The following is a 12,879-nucleotide window of genomic DNA, read 5'->3' on the forward strand; positions in this document are numbered from 1 at the left end:
CTCATGGAAAGCCGGTTTTATCACTTTTCTCCTTATTACCGCAAAATGAAAGTATTATGGTATCATCTTCAATTATAGTTCTTTATAAATCAATATGTCAGATTAACGTAATCTCACGTACATTTGAGTGATTTGGCAACTTCTATTCGCGCACCCCCGTGCCTTTACCATTGTCTACAGCCCATCGTTTGTAAGTAGGGATAGCGAAAAGTAATTACCATCAGAAAGACATATCTTCCCTGGAAAGTTGCTGGTGATTATGCAATGAGACACGAGTCAATTGTCTTCGCATCTGAGCGGCAGATCATCCAGTTTGACACATACTTCAAATAGTTTTGAGTGGCGGCTTCGAGCATGGGATTAAAGCGAATAAGATTGTTGTGTCTCCATTTCTCGAACCTCCTTGGTTCATTTATGGATTATTTTTAAATTTGTACTATCCTGTAGCTGTTTGCTGAAGAATACTTGTTGTTGTTATTGTTATTGCTCTTGTTGTTTTATTAGTTTGTTTTATGTTTCTTTTATTTCCATACCTAGCTTTGTACTAGTTATCACAATATTAAAGGGAGCTGAAATCAAAACACGAAAAGACTAATCATCTATGATGTTGTTATCTTCCTTTTTAATAGCACGCCCTCTCTCCAAACGCCAAGGTGTTACCATTTCATCCCGACGTCACATCCAAACAAACATGTATAATCACCACGTACCAAGACGTCTACTTCATTTCGAAAAGCTTCGAGGAAGCAAAGCACCAGATGAGGTAAAAATGCACATTTCAAGGCGACATGTGTCTTTTTGCTTGCGTGCAGGGTCATCAACCGTTCCCCTTATGTTGTATGAATGTTTATCTACTGCTGTCACAAGGTGACATGTGTCTTTTTGCTTGCGTGTTGGGTCGTCAACCGTTTCTCTTATGTTGTATTCGAAGAGAGGAAAAAAAAAAGAAGCGGGAATACAATCCCAATATTTGTGATTATTTTCAAGACTTAAACTTTTTTTTTCAGTGATCATAGATGAAATAAAACATGATATGTTCCTGAACACAGCTAAGTGTGCTCAATCGTATAGGCAAGAATATCTAAAGAGAGAGAGAAAAGAAAAAAAAAACGTCACAGAATCCTTCAACAAACCATACGTTTACATATACGAAGTTTTATAATTTATTGGAGCTTTATAGTGACCCGACAACCCATCCAATGAAGAAAGGATATCTGCTTTGTGTATGAAAAAAATACACACACACACACACACACACACACACACACACACACACACACACACACAATGAGGACGAGAGCACTGAGAACGGAACTGCTATTACATCTTGCACGTACTTCATTTCAAAACCTGCCCTCGTGTTCAATAGGCAATTTGCAGCCACCATCAAGCGTCCATTCGAAATACGCTATGACCCCTACACATCGAGTATCGAGGTCCTGATCTCACCCAGTGACGTATGCAAGGTCATCGAATCCGTCAGAGACGAACTTATGGTCCTCGCACACGTTCTAAGCAAGTTGCAGTGCAGAGTTGACAAGTAGCTCGAAAAGAGGATTTGAACTTCAGGGGAGGAACGTCGCCATTCCCGCAGTCAATTAACGTACAATAATATTTCAAATATTCATGTAAATTGTAAAGCATTATTAACATTGTGTAAGTTTAAGAATATGTCATGTGTAGTTAGAATAATCAAAAATTCTACAAAGCTTTGTCATAATATGTCGAATATTTTTTTTTTTTTTGTATGCAGTATCACTTGAAAGCCACGATGAGGTATTCGAAGAAAGAATTTAGTCAAGTTTATTATTCAAATGAAATGAAGCCATGACAGATATCGCGTATACAGTGGTGAATAATTGTATTCATCTTCTTAATAAGACGCTCTCGACATAATTACCATGTGCCTCAGTCAGTTGTTGTTTCGCGTTCTCCAAATGGCCGGAATTTAAATTTTCCTTTGAGTCCTTTTTTTTTTTTGGGGGGGGGGGGGGGGGTGGGGGCAGCTAAACAGACGTACTGCTGTATTTTACATGAATACCCATGTACAGTAACAAACAATCATACATCTCGTTTTTCATTTGAGGTTTAATCTGCGCCATCTATTTCCACAATCACAATCTATATCATAACCGCTATCATGGCGTGTGTATGCATACAACATAACAATTATACAAATGTATACTTGATTTTAGAACGCTCGAATCTGGAAATGACATTGTAATCATACACCTGATGTGCAGTCATTCTTTTATTGTTATTATGACAAGTATTTTACCGCTGATGTGACAAGTTTCATGATGCATGATAATACATCTGAAAGCTTTTAAAGCTAAAAGTCCGGTATTTGGATATTTAAAATGTTGAACTTTAACTCTCTTATGAGTATTATGATATCTTTCAAAGCACTTCAATAAAGTCATTGGCACATCGTGAGACTATGGTGTATAAAGCTGCTTACTATGAGGCACCATGGTGCACAACAGGAATCAGTGGCTGTCTGTTAAATATATGCTTGATTTTGGAGGTATAGTATATGAGGTATTGTCATCCAATGAATGTGAGAGAAATTATCCCAGTTGCGGGGCGATTGTCATTACCACACTAGAAAAAAAATACCCCTGTAACAATCATCAAGATACAAAGGTCCCGCCAAAAACTGTTAATTGCTCAGTACTTTTACCAGTAGCGTAAAGTAATAATGGTTGTAGAAGGGGAAGAAGAGAAATAAAAAAAAGGAAAAGGAGGAAAAAGACCTTAAAATTGTACGAAAAAGGCGTTTTGCCGTCAGTCAATAAATTTCCTCCTTTGACTCATACAATTATAGTTTATATGTTGTATTTTACGCATGGTTGATGACATGTAGTGTTTACGAGGTGAAAAACAAATGGCTTGAATTTTAATAGCAAAAATGTACACACACATAGATGTAACCGTATATCTGTTTACTTTAGTTTTTGGTAAAATCAAGTTTGTATAGAGCTCGTATAAAGCGAAGTGGCAGGAGATACTGTAGATAGATAGTAGTGATGGACAACTGCAATTCACGGAGTAGGTCCTATATTGATAATGCAAGACAGCTGAAAATCTGGAGAGTATGAGAGGATGGTCCCTTTGCGATGTTGCTATTTTTACGAATGTTACGATTTTAGGATATCCATTTATTGCTCACGTATAAACGTTATGTCACATTATTTCCCATCCATGCATTGGTTGATGGGAAATCATGTAGGGACTAATGCTAGATCCCCATGCATAATTTGATTTGTTATTCATAGTTTTGTGTACCTACGTATGTATGTAGGTATATATATATATATATATATATATATATATATAATGCATATATATAACCACTCACAAAACCAACAAAAATTCGCACCCCTTGACTTTACGTGAGGACTCAAAAACGGTGAAATGGGTCAATCGAGTCAATCTTGAGTTTTTTAATGTTTTCTGAAAGAGCTATTTTTTTTACATTATTCTTTGGTTTGGGATCATAACATGCATGTGCGTTTTCACCAGTTTTCTACAACCCTTTATTGGGGGAGAGTAAAATGATCAGGTATGCCTTAGAGCCCCTTTTTTATTTTTTGAAATCCTTTGCACACTCTTCACTTTCAAGTCTAATAACTTTTTGAAATGGATATCGCCACTGCTTTGAAAATTCATTTTAATCAAAGTGTGGGAACATTACAAATTCACGTACATGAAAAATACAACAAATCGATACAACATTAATACAACATAATATTTTATCCTTGTTTTTTTTTTCGATTTTCATCAGGACAAATAGTGCAGTGACCTAATACGAAAATTGCAGTAGCACTCGTTCTGCTGCGAGTGTTTGTTTGTGTTTGTGTGTGTGTGGAGGGAGGAGAGGGCGTTCATCCATGACGTTTAAAAAGTCACATTGTTTTTTCACCCGGTGCTCATCATATGACTTTCGCCTCAGCTGATGACGCAAAATGAAACTGTCCGACAAAGCGCTCCATTTCATTCAATAATCTCCTGGCCTTGACGTGGGATAGAGCGTCCCATCTTTTTATCTTGTGCGAAGATCTGTACCATTGCATTTGTAATCATTCCCCTTTTGTTTTACTGTGACCATACACCACAATTATTTGCTGTAACTGGACATTTACATGCGTTCTCCCTGTTGGTTTGGCGTGTGACGAGATCTCAGTAACGAACTTTAAGAAAGTAATAGATCTAAAACAAACAAACAAACAAACAAGCAAACTTTGCCTAGGTAAGGAAAGACAAGTGACTTGGACGTACTTTGTAAGACGTCGGTAACCATGGGATCACTTGGTAGGATTTTTACCGTGCATCTTGATGACTGGAAATCGTCATGTGGAAACAACAAATGTTTAAGGTATAGGTGAGATATTTTGCCACATTAGTTGTTACGACATGGTGATTTGATGGTCTAAAGCCGCGAATACGGACCCTTTCAGAACCTGTACTGCAGATAGTTGTTTCTACCGATTATAGTTACGCGACATGACATTTGCTCTTGCAACTTTTGCACGGTCTTATTTTCTCCAAGGGCCTTTCGTTATAGGGTCAGGGTTGTGAAAGAGTTTCTTTTCGGTGTACTTCAAGACCGTCTATTTGGCCACTCGTATTCCTTATTTACATAAATCATAATAATTCTCAATTGTCTTCTTAAATATTGCAGTTTATACTATTTGCTAATGATTGCAGCATAATTAATAATACCATTCTAACTCTTGTTAACTCTTCAATAAATGAAACAGTGAAGTTATTCTTCTTGAATTTGATAAAAACCATTAAGTTATCTCTAATTAGAAATACTTCATAATTAGGGTTTGCGTACTTGAACTGATCTTGCAATCTTATTATTCTTAGATGATTTTCCATATGTGACCGTGCATCACAAAACGAACAAAAAGTCGTATACACTAATTTTGCGTGAGAACTGAAAATAGGTGAAATGGGTCAACATAGCCGATCTTGATTTTTCATATTTTTTGAAAGAGCAAGTCTTCTTCTACATTTTGTTAAAATTTGGGATCATAAAACGGTCACGAAAGTGTGTTTTTTAGCAGTTTATCTCGAACATTTTTTGTAGAATATCGTGATAAGATGTGTCTGTAGAGTCCAATTTTCATTTCTGAGAAACCTTGTACACACTCTTCACTTTCAATTCTAATAACTTTTGAAAGGATGACGCTACTGCTTTGAAAGCTGGCGTTGATTATGGACAGAGTGTGTTAATAAGGCATGCTCAATTTCAGTTCAATTTGATAATCTCTTCATTGTTGTTACTCCGGTGGTTTACTTCCTGTTTATTATCCCATTAATCGCATAGGCAGCACGGCTTGGTAACGATTAAGCACTTGAATACACACTGTACTTCAGAGCCTCTTTTCTCAGTTCACACTTTTCCTGAGCGTGTGCTTGCTTTCCAATATTTATATAGGTTAGGAGAATCCATTTGAATCGAGTGATACATCAGTTTAAAGCTTAGAGCCTTTTCTTTCGGAATCTGTCCTTAATTAAAAATCCATGTATGGCGACTTTTTGTGTGTTTTGTGGTGCAGGGATACATCAACAGTATATGAATATATATATATATATATATATATATATATATATATATATATATATATATATATATATTGTAGTTGTTCCGCGTATTGGCAGTACTAGAAATAGCAATAATAAAGTCACAACAGAGGAATGCAGGGAATGCATTAATAGCCAATCTTGATTTAATGAATTATCCGAATTTTCGAGGAACCTTCCTCTTCTTCAGGGATGACAGTGCGAATCATCGCACTGTCATCCCTGAAGAAGAGGAAGGTTCCTCGAAAATTCAGATAATTCATTAAATCAAGATTGGCTATTAATGCATTCCCTGCATTCCTCTGTTGTGAATTTATATATATATATATATATATATATATATATATATATATATATATATATATTATGTGACCGTGCATCGCAAAACAAACAAAAAGTCGCAGCCCTTGATTTTACGTGAGGACCTAAAAAAGGGTGAAATGGATCAACCGAGTCAATGTTGAGTTTTTCATATTTTCTGAAAGAGTTATCCTTCTTCTACATTATTCTTTAGTTTGGGATCATAACATGAATGGGGAAGTGGATTTTCAGCAGTTTTTTTACAACCTTCTTGGGTGGGAGAGTAGACTGATCAGGTATATCTTACAGGCCCCTTTTCATTTCTTGAAATCCTTTGCACACTCTTCACTTTCAAGTCTAATAACTTTTGAATGGATAATGTCACTACTTTGAAAGTTGGCATTAATCGTGGACAGAATGTGTCGCTATCAGCTTAATCTGATAATTCCTTCATTGTTGTTGCTCAAGTGGTTTATATCCTGTCTTTTGTCCCTTTCATGGCACAGGCAGCACGGCTTGATAAAGATTAAGCATGTACTTCAGAGCCTCTTTTCTCAGTTCACACTTTTCCAGAATGTGTGCTTTCTTTCTAGTATTTAGATATGTTAGGGGAGTCCATTTAAATTGAGTTATATATCATTTTAAAGCTTAGAGTCTGCTATTTAAGAATCTACCCTCAACTAAAAAACAATGTCTGGCGACTTTTTGTTGGTTTTGTGGTGCAGGGTCACAATTGGTTCCGTACAATATTTCAATTCAATTCAAAATGTCAACATTTTCTTTATAGCACAGCTTGTGTCATAAAACAACAACAAAAGCCCTCTCCTTTTTTCGATATATTCAAACTATGAAAAAAGTCTTGATTCAAAGCATGAATCATTAAAGTCAGAGGAATACCAATCAATCGATTGTCAGGATACAGGTCTCATACATACTTTAGCACACATGGCGAGGAGATTCCGCTTGTTCTATATAATCGGGGTGGTCTTTTGTAGTCCTTGTTTGCTAGTCTATAGATGGCTCGAGTTTTATGCGCTGCTGGATTGAACTAAAGTATCAAATAAAAGTTGACTCCCTTAGGTCACAGGTTACGGCATTGCCGTACATTTGACCCGTTTAAGCGTGGAAACTTCCCACAAAGCCATTGTACTTTCTAATCGGTAGTGCCCGATGACATGGTGGTGTAATTTCCAAAAATATGTCTAGTACTAACCGAAAGTTTCGAATTGCTAATTTTGCCATTACACACACACGTTTTGGGTCGTAATTTCTGTACTCCCAATGGCCGTCCTTCTGCAGCATTTTCTCATGCTCCCTGCGAACTCAAGAGATTCAGGCAAACAAATCTGAAGGAACTGTACCCCTGCTTGCCCCGAAACAAAACCTACCTTCTGGATCTGCTCTCAGTTGCCAACAATACGTGTGGCTTTGTCGAAATATGGCAGGATTGTCTCTGCTGCTGTTCAACGAATAATACCTCGAAGTGGGAATTGGAGGATCGGATGAGAACGGGGGACTGGCTGTGCTCGCAGAAGGACGTGCGGAAACGCTGTCGTCTAACATCACTCTACACGGACCCACTTCCGGGTAATCATTCCCTAAGTTGTTTACGTAATAAAAACAACGCATATCAAATATCGATAATGAAAGTAGTTATAATCACAACTCTTTATTCATCCAGAGTAGCTAATTCGCTATCACCACAATCGCTCTACAAGAGAGTGCTGTCATATAACTTTATAGCCTTGTCACGTAGTCCTACCCAAGTATAACACTTTGGGCTGAAGGACATGACAATGTCGAGATACCACTAGGCCTAATGCATCATTGACCAATATGTTTATATTTACTCAGGGACTTAAAAGGAAAATAAAACGTAGCAAAAAAAAAAATACATACTTATGCACACTATACATTATTTCCGTCAACTACAAAAGCGCATGCGAGACACTCCGCAATATATTGTCTACCCGTAATTGTTGAGGATTTTTTATCATTGAAGGTCACTTTTTAACTCCTTCAAATTTTCGAAAGAAACTGCCGCTGGTTATGCGATTCTATGCAGGTACATTCTTCGGTTAGTAGTGAGAAATAGTGTTGCTTACTAAAGGCTTTCGTGTATTCCGTGTTATTTTTTTTTTTGTTTCCTTATTTTGATGAGCTGGACATCCAACATCAATTCACTTAACTGATGGATATGTAATGTACATTATGTTTTCTGAATATACAAGCGATATAAACCAAGCTCATTTGTAAAAAAAAAACAACAACATAGTTTTAAGGAAATGCATTAGCAATGTGTAACTGAATCGTATAAGTAAAATGTGTCGAAATGGAGGGAACTGCTAAAATTATAGCTTACAGAACGAGTCCCCTAATGAGCAGTAATCAATAGTAATGGAAACAAAACAAATACGAGACAATGACTGAGAAAGAGGGGAAACACAGAACAAAGCATACGTATACAATCGTACACAGAGAAAAAAAAAAACTTATCCTATAATGGATTTTTTGTTTTCGTTAAGATTTCACCTGTTTGTCTTGACAAAATTCTTGCATGGAAGTGTCATGTGGTAAATTATTTCGCGCAACACAGGTGTTATGCTTAAGTTTAAATGACATTTGCCTTTCTCTGCTTTAAGGCTCTTTATTTAAATTTAGGAATAGCGTATTTAGAATTATGGAATGCTTGCCTCGAGCAATACGCATCAGACAATGGTAGAAAAAAAAACTGTTTCTTTTGTTTTCAATTGATTGCTTTGATAAAAGCTTGGGAATTGGCGGACCGTATCTATTTCAGCTTAGTCAGTTCATCTGAAATCATAACTGTAATAATTTACTTTAACAGAATATCTCATGAATTATTTTATCGAAATTGTCACATACACAGTATTTTATCACACAACACAATCCAATGAATTTCATATCCCCTAGTGAGAACTGTAATTACTCAAAGCAGTTGTTTATAATGGATCTAGATCTTCCAATAATCTAGAAAACGGTTTAAAAGACTCTTTGATGTTTCATGCATTTAGATGTAAACTAAACCTTTAAACCTTTTGAACCTTTGACCTTTGACCTTTCCTGATGATGTGACACATTCACAGACCGCTCTACCTTTTTTTTTTCTCTCTCTCTCTCTCTCTCTGTCTGCTCTCCCTCCTCCGTCTCTCTTTTCCTCGTTAATTGCGCTGTATTTTTTACAGCTCACAGTTTTCTGGTACAAAAATGCGTCATCTCCTCATGATTGTATTTTCTTTCCTGTTTTTGCATACTACAATTTCGAATCAGGTTTTATCACCATTCTGTCTCTCTCTCTCTCTCTCTCTCTCTCTCTCTGTATATATATATATATATATATATATATATATACATATATATTCTGTTTGTTTATATATCTTGTAATATATATATATATATATATATATATATATATATATATGAATGTACACATATGTTTTCACTGTGTCGTTTGCTCGCAGATTATCTCCAAAACCCAGGTATGAAAAACCTAGTGGTGAGGAGTGCTGCCTCTGGAGAACATGTAAAATTTATCGCTGCCTCTAATCAACACAAGGGATTTGTTTGCGTGGAGGACGACTGAGGGCGCACTCGGTGTTGCTGGCCACCTCCACCCCCCCCCCCCCCCTTCATCCTCGATGATGTCTGTCCACTTTGTTGTTCATTCGAGAACTTGTGCTCATCGGGATAGACCTAGATGCATATGACCCGAAAGTCCCTGATGGCTATTGAAAGCAAAAAATGAATAAAGAAATAAATAGATTAAAAAATCGAGTGTGAAGTAAGATCATCAAAATCGGTCAAATACGTCCAATTTCTGTTTTCGCCGTAATTTTGTAGTCTTACGTTTCTTCTATCATCAGCCGAAATTTTAAACCCAAATGATCAAAGGAAAGGCAAGAAACTAGCCCTGCGTTTTTCTGACTTTCAAAGGAAGAGAAGCGTGTCCGAGGATTTGGATTTAGCGCCGCAGATAACAGATAGATGTCATTCCTTGAAATTGTTGAGTTTGGAATGGTTTTTCAAAGTAACATAGTAATTGACGATGTGCATGATGTACGTAAAATAATTATGTTGGCCTACATGCATAAACCAAACTGCTTTTAAGAATAGAGATATCATGAGATGATGATCTGACATGCGTCTGTAATTAAGAATGTCATGAGTGGCTTGAGAATGTCTTGACAGTCGATTAATTCATATATCTCATCGACATTCATGAAACGTGTGGTTTTTAAATTTGTATCACGTATATTCAAACATATAAAATTATTGATTCGTGCAATTTTGTGTTAATCAAGTAGTTTCTTCGATATTTCATTTTTATCTGCTTATTTTCTATTTGCCTAATACAATGTGCATGACCTGCATTTAACATGAATAATGACATGCGTATAATGCAATCCTATAAGATAACGTGCGACGTTTAATGATTTTAATGTGCATATAGTCAAAGTTCTGTCCAACAAACGTAGTTTATTTAAGTGGTAGGTGTCCTCACATTCCTCTATACTCATAAAAAAATGTTTCAATTTTATGAATGCATCGTGTATTGTGTCTCAAGTTTGAATAAGGTCAGACGTTTAAAGGGATCATACAGTTTTGGTTGAGACCTAATTTCAGGTTTCTAACATTTTTTGGTGAGATGATGAGAAACCTCTAACGAAATATGAAAGAGCATGTAATTCCATGAGGAATTCAATGTTTATTTGATGAAAATTGGTTTTGAAATGGCTGTGATATGCAAAACAGAGCGATTCTAATGTGGGACCCACATTTTATTACGATTGCTTTGTTTTACTTTGTTTTTGGATGTTTCAGTCATTCCAAACCCGATTTTCATCAAATAAACTTTGAATTCCTCTTAAAATGGTATGCTCTGTACTATTTCATAAGTGTTTTCTTGGTATCTCGCAAAAAGTTAAAAGCCCAATTCCCATCTCCACCAATACTGTATCATCCCTTTAAGCTGTGGAATGACAACTTGTGTCTGTCAATAAAGCGTTGTATCTTCAACACGTTTCATTGCCCACAGGCATAATGGACTACTTGATAGGAAATTGAACATAAAGTGACTGCACTTTACAAGCTCAGTTCAGTTCAATTCAGTGGAATTTATTTCCAGCATATATACATACGTAAAGATACCATTGGATCAATTTGCCAATGCTAAAAAAAAGGGGGGAGGGGGTTTGCGCTGAAAACTGAGGATGCGTGTCCATAGTCACGGACTGTATAGCCAGTGTAATTGGAGTGGTGTGTGTGCATTGGTGCGGTGACAGTTTGATTATTGAACGTGAATTTCAAGTGCTATATGAAACACCGCACACGCATACCAGTAGTTAGTGCATAGGAGCTCTCTCGCCACACACCTGGTCCTCTCCCTACGTATCCCCCACCCGTCTGTCTGTCTGTCTGTCTGTCTATCTCTTTTCTCTCTTTATATACAGGCCCTACAATGAAAATTAATTTCATGTATCGTCTAATCACTTTATAATGGTTATATTATAGCTTAATTAAAGTAATTGTAACAAACTCATCAATGCATTACTGATATTTCACATGCTTGGGTGGGGGCACTTCTCTTGTTTGATCAATATTAGATGCTTCCTCAGCCCCTTCATAAAGGTAAACGACTCGTGCTTTCCCAGCCGAATGATTTTCTCATTAACTCAACTCATATTCATGAAATCCGTTGCCAGGCCAACTGAATTATGGTTCAACCTCAGTTCGTAAAAAAGAGAAATTCCACGGGCTTATAACATTATTATTTTCCTCGAGGAAGCGAACGATAGTTTGTATATCGAACAGTTCTACATCCCCCCCCCCCTAAGTAATTACGTTATGCTGAACGCCATTCGAGAACATCATCACGCGAACGTCAGAATGAAGCGTTTTAGCTAAAAGAAAATAATAATAATATTGTTATGGTAATAATTTGACGTTTTCAACGTTTAATAGCTACACGGATACTGTATATGTGACAGTGCAGCTCAAAACGAACATAAAGTCGCACACACTGATTTCGCGTGAGGACTGAAAATAAGTGAAATGGGTCAACCTAGCCGAACTTGACTTTTTCATATTTTCTGAAAGAGCGGGTCTTCTTTTACATTATGCTAAAATTCGGTATCATAAAACGGGCAGGAAAGTGTGTTTTTTTAGCAGTTTATCTCGAACATTTTTGGTAGAATAGTGTGATTAGGTGTGTCTTTAGAATCCCTTTTTCATTTCTGAAAAACCTTGTCCACACTAATCACTTTCAACTCTAATAACTTTTGAAAGGATAGTGCTACTGCTTTGAAAATTAACATTGATTATGGACAGAATGTGTTAATGAGGCACGCTTAATTTCAGTTTAATCTGATAATCCCTTCATTGTTGTTACTCTGGTGGTTTACTTCCTGTTTTTTGTCCCATTCATCGCACAGCCAGCACGGTTTGATAAAGATTAAGCGCTTGAATAGACATTGTACTTCAGAGCCTCTTTTCACAGTTCACACTTTTCCTGAGTTTGTGCTTTCTTTCCAATATTTAGATAGGTTAGGAGAGTCCATTTGATTTGAGTTATAAATCATTTTAAAGCTTAAAATCTGCTCTTCCAGAATGTGGTCTTAATTAAAAATTCGTGTCTGGCGACTTTTTGTTTGTTTTGAGGTGGAGAGTCACATATCATACTATATGATATATTGATAGACACATTAAAATATATCATATATACTGCCCAATAGTAACTCCATTTAACTAAACTATAAAAAACACAATGAACCCTAGTATACACATGATGGTGCCCACAATACTTCTGTATTCATATCTATATCTATATGCAGGAACGTTGTTTGTTATTTCCATTTTCATTCAATTCATTTTCATTCTTCTCTTTTTTCCAACAGAACACAACACAGTATGATTTAGGAATTATATCACAAACGTATATATATATATATATATATATATATATAT

General features: G+C 36.3%; 1 protein-coding gene across 1 annotated transcript in view; it reads left to right on the plus strand.

Annotated features, from left to right (window-relative positions):
- LOC139730171 (tryptophan 5-hydroxylase 1-like) overlaps positions 1-1,544 on the plus strand; it is a 28,816-nt gene extending 27,272 nt beyond the window's left edge. Inside the window, exons 11-12 of the mRNA XM_071641066.1 lie at positions 630-763; positions 1,370-1,544. Coding sequence (XP_071497167.1) covers positions 630-763; positions 1,370-1,544 — 309 coding nt within the window. The remainder of the gene's footprint in view (positions 1-629; positions 764-1,369) is intronic.
- Positions 1,545-12,879: the final 11,335 nt, after the last annotated feature.

This window comes from Diadema antillarum, unplaced genomic scaffold (assembly GCF_040938485.1).
Source record: "Diadema antillarum isolate AM-2024a unplaced genomic scaffold, OU_Dant_1.0 seq00000297_RagTag, whole genome shotgun sequence".
Taxonomy (NCBI): domain Eukaryota; kingdom Metazoa; phylum Echinodermata; class Echinoidea; order Diadematoida; family Diadematidae; genus Diadema; species Diadema antillarum.